We start from the raw sequence: 23,944 nt of genomic DNA on the forward strand, positions 1-23,944 counted from the left end.
TCCCACTAAATGGCCAGACGTGTCTTATGGCGACATCTACAATTACCTCATTGAGTCTCCAGGTAGACTAATGTTTATATTTAAGTGCAGCGGTCTGTAGCCACTTACATGACCATCGAAGCTCCCCCCTCTGATGGAACGGTCCACATTCATTCGAGCGTCATCGCGCGTCGTCCAGACTCCATGGGCACTCTGCGCATGTCCAAGCGGAATAGGTGCTTTAAAATGGGCTTTTTCTCTGCCGATTTAGTTCTGATCGATTAGTTATGGGTCACGCCGTGTTCAGGAGAGCGAGGCGCATAAACGTCTATTCGATCATGTCTCTAGCACCCCCACAGCCGTATCGGCAACCACTTACATCACGGCTCTCGTCCACATTCATTCATATGCACCCCCGCAATCTCCTCCCTGATTTCAGAATCCCGGAAGTAATCAATAGACCACTACACTTCCGCGTTACATTGAAATCAAGGAGGAGATTGCGGGGGGGTCAAATGAATGGATGTGGACGAGAGCCGTGATGGAAGTGGTTGCCGATACGGCTGTGGGGGTGCTAGAGACATGATCGAATAGACGTTTATGCGCCTCGCTCTCCTGAACACGGCGTGACCCATAACTAATCGATCAGAACTAAATCGGCAGAGAAAAAGCCCATTTTAAAGCACCTATTCCGCTTGGACATGCGCAGAGTGCCCATGGAGTCTGGACGACGCGAGATGACGCTCGAATGAATGTGGACCGTTCTATCAGAGGGGGGAGCTTCGGTGGCCAGCCGAACAGGATAATGAAAAAATGATCCCACTAAATGGCCAGACGTGTCTTATGGCGACATCTACAATTACCTCATTGAGTCTCCAGGTAGACTAATGTTTCTATTTAAGTGCAGCGGTCTGTAGCCACTTACATGGCCACCGAAGCTCCCCCCTCTGATAGAACGGTCCACATTCATTCGAGCGTCATCTCGCGTCGTCCAGACTCCATGGGCACTCTGCGCATGTCCAAGCGGAATAGGTGCTTTAAAATGGGCTTTTTCTCTGCCGATTTAGTTCTGATCGATTAGTTATGGGTCACGCCGTGTTCAGGAGAGCGAGGCGCATAAACGTCTATTCGATCATGTCTCTAGCACCCCCACAGCCGTATCGGCAACCACTTACATCACGGCTCTCGTCCACATTCATTCATATGCACCCCCCGCAATCTCCTCCCTGATTTCAGAATCCCGGAAGTGTTACGGTGGTCTATAGTGTAGTGGTGTAGACCGGTACTCCGTCTAAACTACATTGACCACAAGGCATAGCAAACGGTGAAATGCATTGTGGGTAATACGGAAGTAAACAAAAGAAAAGAAAAACACATGTTCGTAGAATTCCCAAGTTGATCCGTGCAACACACCATTTGAAAATGAACACCCAGTATTCAGGTGACCACAAAGTCTCTTGCTTGAGAAACAAGACCGATATCTTACATGCCTTCCAAGTGTATTTTTTTGCCATGAGTCGACTGCCAACATTTCCCTGGACTGTAAGTATGGGTTGCAATATCCACTTACAATTGTATGTCAATCATTCAAAGAGCCAATTCTCATCATCCATGTATGTTGATCCGACAGTTCCTCGACAGAGAGCTCGAAAACGACAGATCATCAGAATTGATTTCAGATATCTTGAAACAGGTAGACATGCTTTGTATTTGCTTCACAACCCACTCTCTGTAGAGACGCTATTCATACTATTCAAACCGTGAATAATTGTTCTGCCCATCTTTATGACAGACATGCGTTCACCCGTTGTGCCGCAAACATCCGCCTTCAGTCAAGTACAGGAGACTATTCCTCACTGAACTAATCAAAAGGGTTTGTTCCAGTCCATTTAAACCATATTACAACGCTTTGCAGACAATTTACAATATAAGAGATTTGTTCCAAAATGAGCCATGGTATAAAGGTTATATCTGTAACATACTGTGTGTTATAGCCAAGTACATTACAATATCCTCTCCTCTTTTGTCCCCAGCACGAGTCCACAGACTCTGAGCCGTTGGATGAGCTGTATGATGCGTTGGGAGAGGTTCTGGGTGCAGAGGAGGGAACAGAGTGTTACAAGAGCTACCTGCTGGTACCTACCTGATGTTTTGCCATCAAGAGAGTGTAGTAGTGGTTACATTCTCTGTCTCGCATTGGGAGGTTTGCAGTTTGAGAGCAGCTGAGAACAAGAGTTTTTCAGTGAATTGAAACTTAAAGCAATCGTCTCTTATAACCCTAACAGTTATGCTAACCAAACTACTTTGGCCGGTAATCTTAATCCACTACCAGCCACTGTGGCCAGTTGACCAAAAGGTTAGGTCCATGCCCTAGATATGATTTATAGCTTGTGCCAGATACAGGTGGTTCTCAATGTGACCGATAGTTATAATACTGATGGTGGTTCAAGTTCAAGTTTGTTTATTATTTGTCATAATAAAATACAGAATACTTTATTTTACTTTTTTTTTAAGTAATTAAGAAGTCAGTAAAAAGTAAGTAAAGGGATGTTCAGTCAATTATATACAATCCAGATTAAAATGAGTAACTGAGGTACAATGGAGAAGTGAGGTACAAAACTTAGGGTAAGGTGCAAATGAGGTATGAATGTAGTGCAAATCTATAGATGCTGCATATAAAGTGCGTAAAGTGAGTGATAAGGTGAGTGTTTGTTTAAAGTGAGTGTGTACATGTGGATGTGTGCAGTGAGTGTCGATGATGGGTTGTTACATAGCGCTGCTGGCGGGACAAAACCTCATAACTCCAAAAACCCAACTTTTCAGCAGATGAAAAAAACAAACACAGATTTGAGGGCGAATAGAGTTAGGAGGTTTAGACAGATGATCGGTTTAATGCTTTCCCATTGTTTAAACTTTGTAAAACCCACACACATATGGAGGATGATCTACGGAGTTGATTTATATATATATAAAAATTTAAATGAAAATGGAGTTATGAGGTTTTGTCCCGCCAGTAGCGATAGTGTCATTGAGCATCCTGATGGCCTGAGGATAGAAGCTCCTTCTGAGTCTCACTGTACTGGCAGCATCTATTCGAAGCCTAACCGGTTCATGCTTCCGCGTTTGCGCTCTGATTGGCCACTGATGTTTCTGGTTGCACCAATCGTGTGGCGGCAAGTTCTTTCGCCGGTTAAGCTTAGGCACTCTTTCGAAGTTGGTTAAGGTTAGAGTTTGTCTTAGAGCAGGGCGATAGAACACCAGCCCCGATTCCAAACTCTAACCTTAACCAACTTCGAAAGAGTCGCCTAAGCTTAACCAGTGATAAACTAGGCGTTAGGTAGTTTGCTGCTGGTCGAGGCAGAAATGGGCGTGTCACGCGATTGGGCGCACATGTCACATGACCAGAAACGTCTGGCCAATCAGATCGCACCAGAAAAGGCAGTGGCCAATCAGATTAGCAAAACGCGGACGCATGAACCGGTTAGGCTTCGAATAGACGCGTACTGGCCATGAGACTCCGGTAGCGCTTGCCTGACCTTGACCTGGTCTTAACATTGACACTGTGCTGTATCCTCTAGCCTTGTGGAGATGCAGTCAGTCTGTCAGAGAGCGTGGCTGTGATTTCAGAGGGAACTACGGGCCTGGTCACCTGGGAAGCTGCCCTCTACCTGACAGAATGGGCCCTGGACAACCAGCAGGCCTTCACTGGCAGGTAACACACCGTAGGGAACAGGCGTCCCCTGAAAATGACAAACAATTTAATTTAATCTATGCACACATCCCTTAATAAAAATCAAAGGGTACTTAAGTTAAAACATCACAGACCCTTAACATTCATTCAAACTTTTTTTTTTTTTTTTTTTTTTAATTTGATTCTATTATATGTTGTAACCAGTGATGCCACTAACGCGTTACTAAGTAACGCGTTATTGTAATCTGATTACTTTTCCCCGAAAATAGTAATCTAACACGTTAATCTTTACAAGCCAGTAATCTGATTGCAGTTACTTGTCCAAGTGGCTGTGCGTTACTATTTCGTTACTATCTCATCATAATGCAGGCGGTATGCAGTATTTTCTTTAGTTTTCGACAGTCAAATATACGTTTGGAGAGCTTTTCCTAGTATTGGGCAGTGACGTCACAGCACGCAACCTCGCGTGTTGATCCATGCTGGTGGGCGCGGCTGTTATTGTTATTATCAGGCTGACCTAAACTGCGAGCTAGCAGGGAGACGCTCGCGCTGGTAACGCTTTCTTGCACTGGAAGTTCACTAGTCTACTTAACGTTTGTGTCAGCTAAGCCGGGTGAAAAAAACATTCACTTTGCGGAGGAAACAAAATACTGTCTACCGCATATGGAATATACAGCACAGCACGACCATCGACTTCTACAGGACTCGGAGCGTCGGAGGTGCACCAGCCAAACAGTATGTTCCACCTTTGAGTTAAACATCTTTTGCATAATTGCATTGCACTATTCATGAACATGGAACACCATACTGCAGTATGTAGGTTGTCAGTACAGCTACATATCAGCCTACATGTGGTGTTATTGACCATTTATCTTTTGTGAAATCTATAGATCTATAGATTGATTGATTGATTGAAAAGTTTATTAACAGATTGCAGAATGGGTACAGTACAGTACAGCTCAATACATACAATTGTTAAGGGGATGCAGACCAGAGAAAGATTTTCGTCTTGTTTACATCAGGGTCCCCCATTTTCAATTCATCATAACATATATGACACACACGACATAGAGATAGACAGTACTGCTACATCTATACATTTATGATATACCAGATTTGCAAATACAGTACTGTTTGTGATACAAAGTGTCCAGAAAAGAGTGTATCATCTTCATCAGTCTCCTCCCTCCCTCTGTCCATGCATTCATTTGGGGGCATTTGAGTGGCTCAGTGTTCTGGGGTGCATTTCAAAAGTGTCTCATGACCCCTCGTCACCAGGATTGGTAGGGTTACTCTATTTAAATGTATTCCGTTACAATTACAAATGACCTGTTGAAAAATACATTCAGTCCTGCAAATTTTGCATAAAACGCCTGTTGATTGCATACCCAAAGTAAATTGAAAGCTATTCTTGAACCATTTATAGCACATACCTGAGTCTGGCCTCTTTTGAAAGGAAACATTCTGAATTTTCTAATAGTTTGATTGATTGATTGAAAACTTTATTAACAGATTGCAGAATGGGTACTGTTGTGAAGGGCCAGATTAAACTGAGAATCTACCTTTATTGTTTGATATACTTTGTATATTATTTATATATACACGGTGTAACTGAGGGGTACAATTCCCTGACTGTATTGTTAAGGTCAGACATAATTTTACTTTCTACTTTTACCGCATTTACCGTTTGTCGAAGGCTAGGTAGTTGACTGACAGTGTAAGCCTCTAAGTACTGAGGTGTCTGTCGTCTGCGCCGCGGGCGTTCTAGGTTAGGAGGATCGTTTCGTGGAGTGTTCATCATAGGCCATTTCGATATTAATAACACTATATTAATATTACACTAGTTACCCTCCGGCTCGAAGGACCAATTGTAACTGAGGGGTACAATTCCCTGACTGTATTGTTAGATATGATATTGAATACCACTACCTCATGTACTTTAACTTCTGGCCACCCAGTACAAGATATAAGTATGATGAACACTTTCCCACCTGATGAAACGAATCCACACAAATGTACCAAATCGAAGGTTTAATACAGCAAAAGGTGTATACAACGATCACTTAATTACATTTATGATTTGAAATATGAAATATGCACTTTTATGGCAAATGAGTATTCGTAGGTAAATCAACATTGAATGTCCAATCTCTGGTTACGCAGGGAGTAAGTATACAACCTGGAATATTTAGGAAAACGATAGCGATGGTACTTAAATGATTATAGCTGGATACACTAAGGGGGGGGGGGGTCCCGCTGGTTGTAAGACAGTAGGAGGGGGGGGTTAGAGAAGCCGCTGGCGGTATCCCATCTGGCCGACGGTGTCTTGGGAGAATCCAAAGTCTTGGACACGGTGCCCACAGAACCTCGGACCGCAGACGAATACAGCTGGACCCTCTGTGGACGGTAGCTGCCGGTCCACAACGGAGAGACGTGAGGCGACCTCACTGGTGTCGAGCGCCGTCTCACCTGGAGTCCTCTCCGGGGGGTAGTTCCAACACTCCGCAGTGTTGGCCTTTATCCATGGAATAATCAAAGCACACAAAGCATAATCCAAGCCGTGGAAGGCTCGCCGTCGTCCGGGTAGAGTAATCCAATATACAGGTCCAGTCGCTCTTGGCCCGGAGCTCCTCGGATGCAATCACCCTAGGGGTCTGACCAGCCTGGTTAAGCGTCCAGATAACGTCAGGAACGATGGGGGTACTGATAACTTTAGAACTCTAACCGAACGATGCACCATACATAAATAGACTATTATTAGCTTAATAGAATACGTCCAACTCGACGGTATAGTGCCAAACTATGACTATTCAACTATTAATCTACACGATATCTCAATGCCTATTCTGGGGCCAAGTAGGCCTTACTACACCGCACGTGCGTCGTGGGGAGGCTTTGCGTCTGTCACTCTGTTGGAGGGTAAAGAACTGGACTAAAAAGAAAGTTCTACTTTACTTGCGCCATATATATATGCGCTATGAACAAATAGTACCATTCGTATTTCGCCCGACATATTCCTGCGCGGAACCGGGGCTTGCCACGACATGTTAGGCGGCACGATTGAACTTGGACCTAGGGGTATGGCAACCTGGCGCCAGGTTCTCGTCCAATGGTAGAATGAAACTATTATGGGCTGTTTAGTAGACTAAAGGGATATTCAATGCATATTGTACAAGGAATATACAGGGGATATCAAACGATATACAAATACAATTAAATATATATATATAAATAAATATACATATTCGGTTTAATCTGATCCTTCACAACAGCCGCCCCCTAATTAGTCCCACCTAATTAGCTAAGCAGAGACAGATTAACCGCACTGTCTACCACTCAAGGTCCGCTGTAAGGGTCAGTCAACTCACAAAGTCATGGGGTCATGGTCATCATCGATAGTATCTGGGAGTCGGGGCAGTTCTATGAGCCTCGCCACGGGACGTGTGTAGGTGCGCCCTTGGATGAGTACTTCAGCTGCTCGGACCTTGCCATCGGCACCGGTGATCACTTTGCTTACGCGGCCAGCCGGCCACATAGCTCTGGGTAGTGACTGGTCAATAATCATGACGACTGTTCCTTCTGTCAAATTGTCTCTCTCTTTTACCCACTTCTGGCGGGTCTGTAGAGACGGTAGGTAGTGAAGTAGGAAGCTGCTCCAAAACTTGTCAGCTAGTACTTGGCTGTACCTCCACATTCGTCGGCCGTTCGCTTCTTCAGGCCTGTACATTGTCTGGGGTAGCGCGGGGTCCAGCCGCCCCATTAGGAGTGTGTTGGGGGTGACTGGGTCGACATCTGCTACATCACTGGAGACGTAACCGAGGGGCTTTGAGTTCAATACTCCCTCGATCTCCGTGAGGACTGTCATTAGGACTTCCTCCGCCACAGTCTGGGCTCCGAGTACGGCGTACAGGGCTGTCTTTATAGAACGTACTTCTCGTTCCCAGGTTCCACCGAAGTGGGGTGCGTTCGGGGGATTAAACTGGAAGTCAATCTGGGCTGGAGCGAGGTGGGTCTTAAGTTCTGGGCCCATAGCTTGGAAGCTCTCTCTCAGCTCTCTTTCTCCGCCTTTGAAGTTGGTCCCGTGATCAGACAACAATGTAGACGGTTTTCCTTTCCGTGATGTGAATCTCCGGAAGGCCATAAGGAATGAGTCTGTGCTCATGGTCGGAAGGAGCTCGATATGTATCGCTCTGGTGGTCATGCATTTGAATACAATACCCCACCGCTTCTCGGTGCCTCTTCCTCTCTTTATATACAACGGGCCAAAGCAGTCCATGCCTGTGGAGTGGAATGGCTTGTCGCCGATTCGGAGGCGACAGGGGGGTAAGTCAGCCATCCGTGGTATGCTGGGCTGCGCGCGCCACTTACGGCAGTCTAGACAGGTTCGCTGGAAGCGCCGTACTGCTTCTCTCCCTTGCAATATCCAATAACGACGTCTGATCTCCGCGAAGACTCTCTCTGCTCCTGCGTGGTGTACATCCTCGTCGTATTTCTTTATGATCAGCTCTGTGACCTTGTGTCGGCTGTTCAAGACGATCGGGTACTTAATGTCATCTGGTAGATCGGGGGCTCTCCGCAGGCGACCACCCACTCTGATGAGATTATGGGCGTCACTCTCTGGTGCCAGGTGAATCAGTCTGCTGTCTGATGGGACGGGGTTTCCTCCCTGTAGACAGTCTAGCTCATCGGGGAACGAGTCTCTCTGGGCTCGTTGTAGTAGAAGAAGTTCTGCTTCTTCGTAGTCAGCTGCTGACATGTCAGTGGTGGACTGAATCTCTGGGTGGTGCCGCAGGAATGTTCTTTGCTGCGCACTCTCTAGGGTAATGCAGTCATCTATGTTGGGGTCTGTGGAGGCGACAGTGCTCAGTCCACAGAACATAGGTTTCTTGTTCTCAGCCTCCTCGTTACTTGCTTCCCTCGGGGTGGGCGTAGGCCAATCTCCTTCCGGCAGCTTGAGGAATGCTGGTCCGTCACTGTAGATGTTGCGACGGGTTAGGTCATCCAGAGACATTCCCCGGGTGATGACGTCAGCTGGGTTGTGTTTGGTGTCCACATACCGCCAGCTTGCTTCTTCTGTTAATTCTTGAATCTCGGTGACTCTGACTCCCACGAAGACCTTGTATCTGCATGAATCAGACTTGATCCATGTGAGTACTGTTGTGGAATCTGACCATAAGATTGTTCTATGCACCGGAATGGTGAGTTCACGTTGGATTAACGTGGCTAGATGCGCTCCTGTGAGGGCTGCGCAGAGCTCTAGACGTGGGATAGATTGTTGCTTACGTGGGGCTATTCTTGAGCGGGCCAGGATGAAAGCAGTGTGTATCTTTCCTCCCATCTCTTGGGCACGCAAGTAGGCCACCGATCCGTAGGCTACTTCGGAGGCGTCGCTGAAGACGTGTAGCTCAATCTCGCATGTCTCTGGCCTCACTGTGGATGGGAAGTAGCTGCGGCGTATATTGACACCTGGGAGTGAGCGGAGTTCCGTCTCCCACTCTCTCCATGTTGAGGCAAGGTGTGCAGGTATTGGGTCGTCCCAGCCCTGGTCCTTGTCCCATAGTGCTCGTACAATCATCTTTGCCCTGGTGGTGTAAGGTAGAATACATCCCAACGGGTCGTATTGCCTTGCGAGTGTTCTGTATACGCTCCGTCTGGTGGTCGGTAGAGGGGTCGACCTTCCCTGCTCCGTGGTCAGGGGTGTGTATCTATAGTGGAGCGAGTCTGTTTTGAAGCGCCAGACTAGTCCTAGTGTCATTTCTTGGGCTTCTCCTGGGATTGTCGCCATCCAGGTCTCACTGCTGGCAGCCTTGTCTGCGGAGGAGAGGCTGCGCAATACGTGCGGGTCACTGCTGGCCCACTGCCTGAGATCAAAGCCGCCTTTGATCAGGGAGGCGCGTAACTTGATTAGGAGAGCCTCGGCTTCTTCTTGAGTCGAGACGCTTTGTAAACAGTTGTCCACGTAGAAACTGTTCTTCACACTGTGTTGGACCTCTTCATCTGCTGCTGGGTCCTCTGTGACGTGTTTCTGTAGTGCAAATGTAGCACAGCACGGGCTGCATGTGGTTCCGAAGGGGAGTACTTCCCACTGGTAGATGGATGGGTTCTCATCTCCGATCTTCTCTCTCCATAGGAACCGTAGCAGAGGCTTGTCCTCCTCTACTAGTCTCACCTGCAAGAACATCCCTTTGATATCCCCGCTTATAGCCACCTTGTCCTGGCGGAAGCGCAGTAGCACGCCTAGTAGGGAGGGGCCGAGTGTGGGGCCGGGCAGGAGCTCTTTATTCAGATTTTGGGATCCGATCTGGTAGCTGCAGTTAAACACAATGCGATCCTTGCCGTTGTGATGGACCTTGTGATGCGGCACGTACCATGATTCGGTCGTCTGATCGGCCTCTTTAATGTCAATCTTTGTTACGTGTGTCCCGCTGTGATTAGCTTCTCAATCTCAGCTCGGTACACACTCTCTTGAGCGGGGTCTTTGGCTAGGCGCCGCTCTGTGTTCAGTAGATAACGCTCCGTGGCGTCTTTCTTTGCGTGAAAGGTGGGCATTCCCTCTCGCCTCAGGAGTGGAGTTGCGTATCTCATCACTCCGCCGACTGTGACTCTCTTTGTCCCCTGCTCGAGTAGGTTGATGGCGTAAATGTCTTCTTTAGAGCGAATATCTTTCTTTTCGTTCTTAAAGGGCATTGTCTCTAGGGTCCATAGCCTCTCGACATGCTGCAGGAGAGTGGTGTCTTCTTCTGTCGTTCTGGAGTGGAAGCAGCTAGTGGCTGCTGTTCGGTTGAGAGATTTAGCGAGGGGGCCTTGTAGGGTCCACCCTAGGCGGGTCTCGACTGCTGCAGGACAGCCTCGGGGGCCTGTATGGACCCGGTCAATCGGGACTATGAGTTCTGCATGGTCGGAGCCTATCAACAGGGTCGGGGTAGCGCCGTCTATGAGCGGGATAGGTAATTGGCGCAGGTGCACATATTTATCCATCAACTTGGTGACAGGGTAGGTGTACTGCGATAGTCCTATTTCTTGGCTGGTGAAAGCATTTGTGATCTTGTACCGTCGCTCTGGCTGCCCGTTGGCTGCGATGGTGAAGGAGACATTCTCGCCCTTTATCGTCTTTAAATCTCTTCTTATTGTCCGAATCGTCATTTCGTTCTTGCTCCCCCGCAGTCCCAGCTGGGTCGCAGCGGAGGCGAGCAGAAGGGTCTTCTCTGACCCGTCATCAAGGACGGCGTAAGTGTCCATGACTTTATCTTGGTAGCTCAATGTCACACGGACTACCTTTAAGAGCACTTGGGCTCCGCTGCTGCTGGCGGGGTCAATGTACATGACACTTGCCTTGGTGCCGCTCCGTGGTGCAGGTATAGGCCGTCTTCCGTTACTATCGTGTAGTATATCTAGATGGGCTCCATCGCACCGGCTGCACCTTTTCTTTAGGCGGCATTCGGCTGCCATGTGGGGCCGCGCACATCGATAACAGCGCCGGTTGGACTTTATCCATTGACTCACTTCTTCTGCATTCATCTTTGTGAATAGGTCACATTGTGACAGCCAGTGTTCTTTCTCACAGTAGGGACACGCTATCTTCCACTTCTCTTTTCTCGAGGGGGTGCTGTGACTCTTACTGCTCGGTACCGACTCGGATTGGTGCATGACAGTCACCGATCTTCTTCCATCATTTATTCTCCTGGGTCCCTCTCTGGAGCTTGGCGTGCTCCGCCCGAAGGTGTCCAGTCGTAAGCTGCTGACTTCTCTCGCCAGGAAGTCGGCTAGATCAAGGAGGGATGGCTCGGGGCCGTTAGGATCCCGGTAATCCCTCTGCCGCCTAAAGCGCTCCTGTCTGGCGGGTGGCAGCTTCTCCAAAATCCTCTCGACGTTAGAGTTGGCGTATAGCTCATGCATGCCCTTCTCCCGTTGCGCTCCCAGCATCCCTACCAGGGACTGCACTTTGATTGACAGGTCGTCTAGTGAGCGATTGTCTGTGGCTGGGGGTAGGCGGTCAATATGCCTTATCTCCTGGATTACGTAATCCCATATACGTCCATATCTCTGATCCAGCGCTGCAAGGGCCGCTGTGTATGGGGTCGAAGAGGTAGCATAGGCTAGCGCTATATTGTGCGCTCGCGGTACTTTCAGGTGCTTCAGTAATATTGCATACTTGTGGCGTTCATCAGCGACATCCACCATCATTGTCTCTAAGCACATCCGGAGCTCCGTGTACTGTGCTCGACTCTCATAGGCGAAGTCTGGGAATGACGGCGTGGCATTGTATGACGCCGTGGATGGCTGATACATCGGCGAGCGTTGGGGGAGAGACCTCCTGGGCGAGTCCCCTCTTGCGCCTCGCTGTGGGCTGGTACTGGCAGGGTACCATGGCCCGCTGGTCCAGGTGCTGTTCCTCGGGGCTGGTCGTGCGTCGTGCTCACCCGTGAATAGAGTCGGGGGTCTGTAGCGCAGCGCCGCGGGGGTATAGCCTGGACTGTATGGGACCTCCTGGTCCGGTGGAGTACTGTGCTGTCGTCGGGCTTGGTTCTCCTCTTCTCCCTCTTCTTCCTCTATCAGATCTTCCAGATCCTGTAATCGTTTATTTAGCTTCTCCGCAGTGTATGCCGCTCCTTCCTTGTAGCTGGGTCTCGCTTGGACCGGTCTGTGAAGGGGGTCTGCGGGGGGTATAGGCTCTGTCTGTTGGTCAAGTTCAGGGTCGCTTGCTCGTTGTGGTGACGCTGCCCTTGACTGTTGTCTCGACGAGTTCCTTGAACCCCTAGCGGAGGGAGAGGGTGTTGTCCTTTTGATCAGCTGCTCTATTAGTTGCGCTTGTAGTCTGTCGCGCTCTGCGTCTCTTTGGGCACCGGCAGCGGCACGCTGGGCGTCGGCCCGGTCTCTTGCCATATTCTCTTCTGTCTGGAAGCGTCTCATCTCCAGACGTGTGCGCTGTTCTTCGCTCCGTTGCTGTGCTTGGAGGTGTTCGCGCTCGCTAAGCATCTGCGCTTGGAGTCGGTCGCGTTCGGTAGAGGCTGTCAGGCTGACGAGGAACGCCTGTTGTAGTATCCTCTCCGCTTCGCTGGGGGAAGGCGGTTGTGGAGGTGAGCCGCTCCTGCGTGAGCCGCTCCTGGGGGTACTCGTTGGGGAGTCCTGGAGCTCTAGTTCCTCGGCGCTCTCCTCCTCTTCTTCCGTGCAGAGTTCTCTCTCTGTAGGGTTGTCTTCCTCCCGGGGCTGGTCGGGGACTACTTCTTGAGTAGTGGCGGGGGGTAAAGGCATGTCAATTCCCTCCTGGTCCCCACCGTGAGCTTGGTCAGTTACATTAGGACCTACTAGGGCCTCTGTGGTCGGGGAAACCTGGTCGTTAAGGTCAGACATAATTTTACTTTCTACTTTTACCGCGTTTACCGTTTGTCGAAGGCTAGGTAGTTGACTGACAGTGTAAGCCTCTAAGTACTGAGGTGTCTGTCGTCTGCGCCGCGGGCGTTCTAGGTTAGGAGGATCGTTTCGTGGAGTGTTCATCATAGGCCATTTCGATATTAATAACACTATATTAATATTACACTAGTTACCCTCCGGCTCGAAGGACCAATTGTAACTGAGGGGTACAATTCCCTGACTGTATTGTTAGATATGATATTGAATACCACTACCTCATGTACTTTAACTTCTGGCCACCCAGTACAAGATATAAGTATGATGAACACTTTCCCACCTGATGAAACGAATCCACACAAATGTACCAAATCGAAGGTTTAATACAGCAAAAGGTGTATACAACGATCACTTAATTACATTTATGATTTGAAATATGAAATATGCACTTTTATGGCAAATGAGTATTCGTAGGTAAATCAACATTGAATGTCCAATCTCTGGTTACGCAGGGAGTAAGTATACAACCTGGAATATTTAGGAAAACGATAGCGATGGTACTTAAATGATTATAGCTGGATACACTAAGGGGGGGGGGGGGTCCCGCTGGTTGTAAGACAGTAGGAGGGGGGGGTTAGAGAAGCCGCTGGCGGTATCCCATCTGGCCGACGGTGTCTTGGGAGAATCCAAAGTCTTGGACACGGTGCCCACAGAACCTCGGACCGCAGACGAATACAGCTGGACCCTCTGTGGACGGTAGCTGCCGGTCCACAACGGAGAGACGTGAGGCGACCTCACTGGTGTCGAGCGCCGTCTCACCTGGAGTCCTCTCCGGGGGGTAGTTCCAACACTCCGCGGTGTTGGCCTTTATCCATGGAATAATCAAAGCACACAAAGCATAATCCAAGCCGTGGAAGGCTCGCCGTCGTCCGGGTAGAGTAATCCAATATACAGGTCCAGTCGCTCTTGGCCCGGAGCTCCTCGGATGCAATCACCACTAGGGGTCTGACCAGCCTGGTTAAGCGTCCAGATAACGTCAGGAACGATGGGGGTACTGATAACTTTAGAACTCTAACCGAACGATGCACCATACATAAATAGACTATTATTAGCTTAATAGAATACGTCCAACTCGACGGTATAGTGCCAAACTATGACTATTCAACTATTAATCTACACGATATCTCAATGCCTATTCTGGGGCCAAGTAGGCCTTACTACACCGCACGTGCGTCGTGGGGAGGCTTTGCGTCTGTCACTCTGTTGGAGGGTAAAGAACTGGACTAAAAAGAAAGTTCTACTTTACTTGCGCCATATATATATGCGCTATGAACAAATAGTACCATTCGTATTTCGCCCGACATATTCCTGCGCGGAACCGGGGCTTGCCACGACATGTTAGGCGGCACGATTGAACTTGGACCTAGGGGTATGGCAACCTGGCGCCAGGTTCTCGTCCAATGGTAGAATGAAACTATTATGGGCTGTTTAGTAGACTAAAGGGATATTCAATGCATATTGTACAAGGAATATACAGGGGATATCAAACGATATACAAATACAATTAAATATATATAAATAAATATACATATTCGGTTTAATCTGATCCTTCACAACACACGGAATATCCCTTTTGCGTTCAAACCAGAGTAATATTCGCTCTCCTTATTGGACAGCGCCCCTAGGCGCCAGCTCGCAGGCCCCCAACGTCAGGTTCAAAGACAAGCTCAGGCATGTCAGAACATGCCCGGAGACAGCGTATTGATACCAGACAAAGACTGCGGTTTGGGACTAGATAGTCACTTAAGTATATATACAGCGCAAGGTGCGCACAGCAGTAGTTAGTTAAACTTCAACCTGCTTGTCCATCTAAACAAGCCAACGTAGTTCGTGGTGAAGTGAGCAACTTGTGCGTTGAGAACATGTGCGAATAGAATAGTAAAGTATCAGAGTTTAATGTAGTAACGTCAAGTTCGACCTAATCTAATGTGAAGTAAATAGTCGTTAATTTATTGTATATCGTGCGGTCACAGTTCGTTCGTGTGTAGCATTACCCAGCGGTTTGTCGTGTTTTAGCTAGTGTACTTAGCCAGGGTGTGTGGCCTAAATACGTCGCCCACACCCGAGGAGTCCTAGTCGGAGAACCGTTGGACATGTGCACAGGAGAACCGGCGTCGGCGATTGCAGAACCATTACTGGTTGGATTATATTGATTTGGAACGTGTTACCCGGAGAAGAGCATCATTGATTTCCACTATCGTTTGGGATTCAACCTCGTGAGGATTACAACTCGGGCTGGCCTCGTGGACGGAGGCTGGCTAGCTGTCATCAATGCTATCGAGCATTTGGATTACAATTATTGCTTTGCTGCTGATCGAGGGATTTACAAGGACCGACTCCTGTACCTGGAGTCTCTTTATTCTTCATTGAATCAGACTGAGTATCCGAACATTCCTCTACCCTCCAGGCCTTACACCCCGGAGGGAACCCATTGTCTCCAGGCGGTACCAGCGTTGCCTTATATAGTTGCTATTATATGACAGGTGGTGTCAACTTAGACCCATCGTAGGATTCCTGCTACTCTTAGTGACTCATGCTATTGACTGACTTTACGCATATTCTTCGCCATACAAGCGCGACCCTAATTCTCATTCTGTAACCTAATGTTGCATAATAATAAAATACCCTCAAATACTATTTCCTTGTCAATGCCGTGTTCTTGTGGGTGTTCACCATCTATATTTGATGTACTGTCTGGCCAGTAATTAAAGTACATAACTAGCAGTGGTTTAATCTATCACAATCTTTAATACAGTCAGGGTTTTGTAACCCCTCAGTTACAGGTACAGTACAGCTCAATACATACAATTGTTAAGGGGATGCAGACCAGAGAAAGACTTTCGTCTTGTTTACATCAGGGTCCCCCATTTTCAATTCATCGTAACATATATGACATACATGACATACAGATAGACAGTACTGCTACATCTATACATTTATGACATACCAGATTTGCAATTACAGTACTGTTTGTGATACAAAGAGTCCAGAAAGATAGGCCTACATGCCCTATTAGTACATTTTACTCAAACTGAGTACATTTTACTAATTTTTTTTTGTCATTCTTATGTTGTGGCAGCAGCAGGGGGGACGACTTCGTAACCTAGTTACTTTCAAAGTAACTAAGTTACTCTGATAATCAAGTAATCAGTAAAGTAACTAAGATTACTTTTTAAAGGAGTAATCAGTAATCAGATTACTTTTACAAGTAATTTGTGGCATCACTGGTTGTAACACTGTATTGCACATCGTTGCGGGCAAGACCACCCGCATTTCATTGTATACTTGTATGCCGTGACAATTAAAACTCTTGACTTGACTTGAACATAAATTTCAGTCAGGGGTTGAACACTTTAATCAGTGATAAATTGGTAAACAGGGTAAATTAATTAGCTTAATCTAAGGGGTTGTAATTGGTGTTTGAGGAGGGTTGACCATCAATTGTACTTATTACATGCACAATTCTACTGAATTTCTTTAATTGACCTGCATTCATATTTAATTAATGAGTATATTTGAAGGGGTTACTAAAATGTAAAATTAAGGAACCCTAGTGACACTACTGGTAAAATATCTAGTTTTATATTGTTCTGTGTACAATATACACAACTTCCCCCAGGTTCTTTTGGTCCATTACATGTAATTGTCTTCATTCATTGTTTTCTTACTGTGAATCTCAGTGTGTGAGCCTAGACTTATTTTTTATTAAGGGTTAATTGCCTTGCTCAAGGGCCCTTCAGTGATGGGTATTAAAGGAAGGTAGAGCTTACTTATTCACTTCCCCTGCCAGTTCCACGTGTCACTCCACCAGGTAACTAGAACTGTGAAAGGATGAGGCTGGTGTAATTCATTTGTATTGTCAACATAGCCTACAAAAAGACCAAAACAAACAATGCATTTCTTCTACTTACCAGTACGGTCCATCCAGTCAACACCAGATTATAGTTCATATCCAGACGTCATAGAACTCCATTGTTTATAATTTTTTTTTTTAAAAGTCAAGTCAATGTTGACAATGAGAAAATAAAAAATGACACCGGTCTTATCCTTTAACATCCTTACTCCTATTCTAACTCCAGTGTTGGGAAAGTTCACTTTCTACATGAACTAGTTCAGTTCAGTTCACAAATTTTAAAATGAACTAGTTCAGTTCATAGTTAAAAATTCAAAATTTTGAACTAAAGTTCATGGTTTCAAAAATGAACTAATTTATAGTATATAGTTCTTTTTTCAATACGTTGCTGCAAGCTATTTTTCAAATGTATTGCCACAACCCATAATAGAACCACAGAATACTGGCATTTCCATAACGCTTTGCTGCCGCCCATTCAGTCCACACTAGTAGCAGCTGCAGCTTTCATCTCTACAGTATATTTTCAAAAACATGAGGAAAAACCTGCTGCTTGAATGGTCTTTATTAAATATAATAATCTAAATATACTTAAAGTACCAAAAGTGAAAGTAGCCATTGTGCAAACATATAACATATAAACATGTGCCGACATAACTCTGTACTAACACAACACGAGGTAGGAACCAGGCTGAGGTATGAAACTAAGGTTGTACCTCAAAGTTCAATATTCAAAGTGCAAAACATTTACTGACTTTAACTAAAACTCTTTTAAATGCTCATACACCGACGTCGTAGAGTCTGACTCTGAGCGAGTGTAGCGCCTTCTAAAAGTGCGAGTGCTGCTGCTCTACTACCAGACTCCCCGAAGCCCCGCCCAGAGCGGTTGCCAGATTGTGTGGTTTTCAGCATTATTTTAAAGCCTTTTTACGGTGTGTTTTAACTGGGTTTTCAGCTGAAAGGCATATGAAATCTGGCACACGTTTGAACGCCGTTATAATATAGTGCTGAGAATGAACGCACTTTTGAACGCCGTTATACAGCACTGAGAATGAACGTGTTCTCAATTACGTTCATTTGGAGGGGAAAACATCCGTTCAGTTCACGTTCGCCCAAAATACGAACGCGTTCACGAACGATCGTTCATTGAACGCGTTCAGGTACATCACTGTCTAACTCTGTGTTGGTTGGTCACCCACACCACCCTCCCTTTCACAGGACTGTCCTGGAGCTGGGTAGTGGTATGGGGCTGACGGGGATCGTCATCTGTCGCTCCTGCAGCCCTTCCAGGTACATGTTCAGCGACTGCCACTTCAGCGTCCTACAGAAATTGAGGGACAACGTGCAGCTGAACTCGCTGGCCAATCGGGGTGCTCCCAGGGTCAGTGTGGAGGAGCTGGCCAACCAGAGCACTCCCAGGGTCAGCATGGAGGAGCTGGCCAACCAGAGCACTCCCAGGGTCAGGGAGAACTCGCTGGCCAATCAGAGCACTCCCAGGGTCAGCATGGAGGAGCTGGCCAACCAGAGCACTCCCAGGGTCAGCGTGGAGGAGCTGGACTGGGAGACCGTGACAGAGGAGCGGATCAGGGAGATCGGGGCCAACACAGTCATCGCCGCAGGTGACCTGCTCTTATCTGTTATTACATTCTGTGAACACGGATATGTACTGTGTTCGTCTGTATCACAGAAACCTCTGTCGGAATCAGAATACTTATTCTGCATGCTAAGAATGCTGTTCCTAGGTCGCAAGGACATTTTACTTTACCATTTATTGGTGACATACTGTACAACAAATTCTCTCATTCCAGACTGACATGCATGGTACAAGGAACACAGGACCTCAAAGGAAGTGCTTGATGACAATAAAGGATAACTAGATCACATTTAAGGACAACGCTCTGCCTAATCCAAAAACTAGAGTGCTAAGACTCAAACTTGATGTCATCAGGTATTAAGTTTAACACTGCTCCATAGATAATGAAATGAGAGAGATGGTAAAGATGACACTGAGAAGCACCCAGGGAATGTTCTGAGTATATGGGGTCAATTTCTTTCTTGGGCCATGGAAATAACATACTAAGTGTTCCCTTTTAAGTCAAACAAATACAATTTTGCACCACAACTTATCTAACTCTAAGTAACAACTAAATAGTTACACATGCACTAGGGTAGGTGTCAATCATACGTCACAGAATTATACTCACCAACGGTAAACAGCATTTCTTCTTCTACACAGCATCCTTTTTTCATTAATTGCATGCCATTTTGTAACAGTAATCCAGTAGAGCTGTAATTTATTGATATATTTCAATATCGTTTTACCTTAACACTTGAGTGCCGCCGCTGTTTTCGGGCCCCATCTATGTCACCTTGTTTGTAGAACTATAACTATATTCTATATTATACTGTAGCTATGGATACAATACTATGGTTATTTGACAGTGACTTTCTTCCGGTCAAGATGCAGAGATAATTTTGCCATGTATACATTTGCGCGTTATACCGTGGTGAATATAAGTGTTTTTAGATCGGTCTGGGGTAATTCCTGAAATGCTGAGGAATAGCCTTATTCCTGTATTATACTATAACCGTTGCCGTTTCTTGCCTGGACCCGCTATTATTCTCAAATCAATATCATAGGTATTATGTTTCATCATGAATGCATGAAAGGGGGGGGGGGTAGTTTTTTGATGCTTTGATCGCCACCAACGGCATACATTGTGGACTAACGTTACACACACATGTTCGGATCGAGGTGAAGACATGCTTGGATCAACGCAAGATTGATATCATATAGCCCTTACCTTGACTAGGATGTACCCCAAAAAGAATATTCCAATTATCTGGTCGCGATTCCAAGTATTTATGTCCATCGTGTCACCAACATAATCCACCACACATCATGCATCGGGAGCATTTGATTCTTCTCAATCCGACCGTTATAACCGCTCAGCTTGAGGGAAAAAAAAACCCGGACCCATTAGATCGACGCACAGGCCAAGATACAAGGTTTCAAAGGGTGCTCGATACCGCCGTCTAGCTGGATGCGGCCGGTATTGCACTTTGGCGACCTCAGACTCATTCCCTATGGTAACAACAGGCTCGCTGGGTGGATAATGAATAAAAATAGACAAAAAAGGAAAAATTACCCAGAAACAACTTGTCGTTTTTGGCACTCAACGGTCGGGGCCCAGAAACGACTTAAGTCTAACAACACTGAAGTGTTAATACATTGTGCTATGACGCCAAGTGGCTCATGCCAACCAACAAGCTAATGCACATGGTAACCATAACAATGCAACTCCATCGTTGATTGGCCACTTGTCTTCATTTTGACTTTACTTACAAACTAGTTTGTAACTAGGTTAGGTAATCGTGGTGCAACCAGTTTTAGCAGCTGATTTGCTTAATAAAAACAAATTAGTAGTTAGTTACTAAGCCTCTAGTGTCGACTTTACATCCTAATTTACCAGCACTGAGCTGGTGCAACTCAGTGCTGCACATTTAAATTCCAACTATTTGCAGCGCTGACATCATTTTACATAACTATCGGCACCCAGGTTATTAAATGACTCTTTGCTGTTTCTTCATTATGATCCAGATGTGGTGTACGACCCAGACATCATATGCTGTCTAGTGAAGCTGTTGTCCAGGATCCTGAGGTGTTCATCTCCTGGAGGCCCCCCTGACGTCCTCATCTCCTCAACCATACGAAACCCAGACACATACAACTGCTTTAAGCACCAGCTCGGTACGGAGTACGGACACAGTGATTTTTTTGCTTTTGCTTTATAGGATGTTGTGGGTGTATTGTTTTAGAAAGCAGGAGTATGGTTTTAAAAAGCAAAAGTATTGTTTTAGAAAGCAAAAGGACTTAATGATAATGTCTAACAAGACCGTTTGTCTTTTGACAGAAAATGCCAGGATCAGCCATGATGTCATCACAGGCCCAGTCAGCCATATCTTCCCTTACAACAGAGTCTCTACCATGGAGCTGATTAGGCTGTACATATGACTCCCTTACAACAGAGTATCTACCATGAAGCTGATTAGACTGGACATATGACTCCCTTACAACAGAGTCTCTACCATGAAGCTGATTAGACTGGACATATGACTCCCTTACAACAGAGTCTCTACCATGAAGCTGATTAGACTGGACATATGACTCCTGACCTTCTGTACTGTAGAAGATTTATTTCACGCTAAATATACACAGTAGAAAAGTCCCATTCATACATTCAAGTGCTTTAAAGTTGGAATGAACATGTTTTTTACAGGACAGGTTCCATGTTCATCTCACCCACAGGGTTTGTTGCTGAATGTTATTTCCTAAATAGAGCTTCACAATATGGACAAATCATGTTGTAATTATTTTGACAGATATTGCAACTGCTATGAGTTGCATTGTAATTGTTTTTTTTAATATGTGGTTTTCTATAGTAACATGTTCAGTCTAGCTTTACAAAAGCTAGATTCTGGGAATATCTCCCATTGATTCACCTATTGATTATGTGTATAAAAAGGAATCCCCCCCCCCCCCAGTATAAATATTACATTCTTTAGCCTTGTTGCAATGTCAATATGATCTTGATGTATTGTTCAGCCCTATTTCTTAACCATTTCAAACCACTAAAGTCCACCTCTTAAGCTTTCATAAAAGTTAACCTTTCATGGTAGTTAACACGTGGTAACGTCACGGCAGTAGTTAACAGTGGTAACGTCACGGCAGTTAACACTGTGGTAACGTCACGGCAGTTAACACGGTGGTAACGTCAAGGCAGTAGTTAACACTGTGGTAACGTCACTGCAGTTAACACGGTGGTAACGTCACGGCAGTTAACACAGTGGTAACGTCACGGCAGTTAACACGGTGGTAACGTCACGGCAGTTAATACGGTGGTAACGTCACGGCAGTTAACACGGTGGTAACGTCACGGCAGTTAACACGGTGGTAACGTCACGGCAGTACCGTACTTTTCGCACTATAAGCCGCACCTGACTATAAGCCGCAGCAGCTAAATTGAATGATGTGTACATATATAAGCCGCACTGGACTATAAGCCGCAGGTGTTTTAATGTTTAATTACCATATGTAATTAGCATTGGGACACAATACTGTCTGACAAATAACAAGAATTAACTCATTTACAAGTTGTATTAAGTTTAGCAAATAAGGGAACAGATAAATAACATTTCAATGCAGTCAAAAAAGCAATATTTAGATTTTTACATTTTCGGGTTTGGTCACGTCGAGTCGCATATAAGCCGCACCGTTATATAAGCCGCAGGGTCGAAAAATGGGGGAAAAAGCCGCGGCTTATAGTCCGAAAAGTACGGTAGTTAACACGGTGGTAACGTCACGGCAGTAGTTAACACGGTGGTCACGGCAGTAGTTAACACTGGTAACGTCACGGCAGTTAACACGGTGGTAACGTCACGGCAGTTAACACGGCGGTAACGTCACGGCAGTTAACACTGTGGTAACATGGTAGTTAACACTGTGGTAACATGGTAGTTAACACGGTAGTTAACACAGTGATAACGTCACAGCAGTTAACACTGTGGTAACATCATGGTAGTTAACAGTGGTAACGTCACGGCAGTTAACACGGTGGTAACATCATGGTAGTTAACACGGTGGTAACGTCACAGCAGTTAACACTGTGGTAATGCCACGGTAGTTAACAGTGGTAACATCACGGTAGTTAACAGTGGTAACGCCACGGTAGTTAACACGGTGGTAAAGTCACGGTAGTTAACAGTGGTAACATCATGGCAGTTAACACGGTGGTAACATCACAGCAGGTAACATCATGGTAGTTAACACGGTGGTAACGTCATGGTAGTTTTTTTTTTTTTTTTTTTTCCTCCTTTTTTTTCGATTTTTCTCCCATCCCACTGTTAGTCGTTATGCCAATTCCCAACCCCCTTTCTGGTTGTTGCGCACTCCCCCCTACTGTTGGTCCGAGAGGCCGGAGACTGTCACATGCTTTCCTCCGACGCATGTGCAGCCAGCCGGCAGCCAGCCTGGCAGCGCAGATTCTCACCGGGAGAGTGTAACGTGTGGAAGGTCGCACTACCTCTCTCCAGATCCTACCCTCGCTGAGCAGGCGCCCCGACCGAACTGTAGGGGTCGCTGTCCACAACGCCCAGGACCCACCCGCCAGCTTTCCCCACCCCCTAATACTGCCAATTGTATTAGTGTGAAAGGCCAGCCAAGCTGGTGACAACGCCGGGAGCTGGGCTCGAACCCAGCATCTCCGGCGTTGGTGACGAACGCAATCTCCGCTACGCCGCCCCCAACTTCATGGTAGTTAACACGGTGATAACGTCACAGCAGTTAACACGGTGGTAACGCCACGGCAGTTAACACGGTGGTAACGTCACGGCAGTTAACACGGTGGTAACGCCACGGTAGTTAACACGGTGGTAACATCATGGTAGTTAACAGTGGTAACATCATGGCAGTTAACACGGTGGTAACATCATGGTAGTTAACACGGTGGTAACGGTGAACGGCCAGCCAAGCTGGTGACAACGCCGGGAGCTGGGCTCGAACCCAGCATCTCCGGCGTTGGTGACGAACGCAATCTCCGCTACGCCACCTGACCGCCCCCAACGTCATGGTAGTTAACACGGTGATAACGTCACGGCAGTTAACACGGTGGTAACGCCACGGCAGTTAACATGGTGGTAACATCACGGCAGTTAACATGGTGGTAACGTCACGGCAGTTAACACGGTGGTAACATCATGGCAGTTAACACGGTGGTAACATCATGGTAGTTAACAGTGGTAACATCATGGCAGTTAACACGGTGGTAACGTCACGGCAGTTAACACGGTGGTAACGTCACGGCAGTTAACACGGTGGTAACATCATGGCAGTTAACATGGTGGTAACATCACGGCAGTTAACATTGTGGTAACGTCATGGCAGTACATTGTGGTAACGTCACGGCAGTTAACATGGTGGTAACTAGGGGTGGGGGGGGAAATCGATACGTAGTAGT

General features: G+C 46.5%; 1 protein-coding gene across 1 annotated transcript; it reads left to right on the top strand.

The window, feature by feature from the left end:
- Nucleotides 1–1,336: 1,336 nt before the first annotated feature.
- Nucleotides 1,337–22,683, top strand: eef2kmt (eukaryotic elongation factor 2 lysine methyltransferase). The gene is made up of 8 exons (XM_084328907.1): nucleotides 1,337–1,521; nucleotides 1,610–1,672; nucleotides 1,772–1,852; nucleotides 2,013–2,114; nucleotides 3,558–3,691; nucleotides 18,147–18,547; nucleotides 20,530–20,679; nucleotides 20,843–22,683. Exons 1-8 carry the CDS (start codon nucleotides 1,402–1,404, stop codon nucleotides 20,941–20,943), a joined length of 1,152 nt encoding a protein of 383 aa, XP_084185033.1. The 5' UTR covers nucleotides 1,337–1,401; the 3' UTR covers nucleotides 20,944–22,683.
- The last annotated feature ends 1,261 nt before the right edge of the window (nucleotides 22,684–23,944 follow it).

Source organism: Notolepis coatsorum (assembly GCF_963971535.1).
Source record: "Notolepis coatsorum genome assembly, chromosome: 14".
NCBI classification, from domain to species: domain Eukaryota; kingdom Metazoa; phylum Chordata; class Actinopteri; order Aulopiformes; family Paralepididae; genus Notolepis; species Notolepis coatsorum.

What these genes read in the sequence shown, in the direction of transcription:
- eef2kmt (XM_084328907.1), top strand. Translation starts at nt 1,402, where the DNA reads ATGAACACCCAGTATTCAGGTGACCACAAAGTCTCTTGCTTGAGAAAC. An exon ending in TTTCAGATATCTTGAAACAG is followed by an intron (nt 1,673 to 1,771) that starts GTAGACATGCTT and finishes TCTTTATGACAG; the next exon opens with ACATGCGTTCACCCGTTGTG. An exon ending in CAACACAGTCATCGCCGCAG is followed by an intron (nt 18,548 to 20,529) that starts GTGACCTGCTCT and finishes ATTATGATCCAG; the next exon opens with ATGTGGTGTACGACCCAGAC.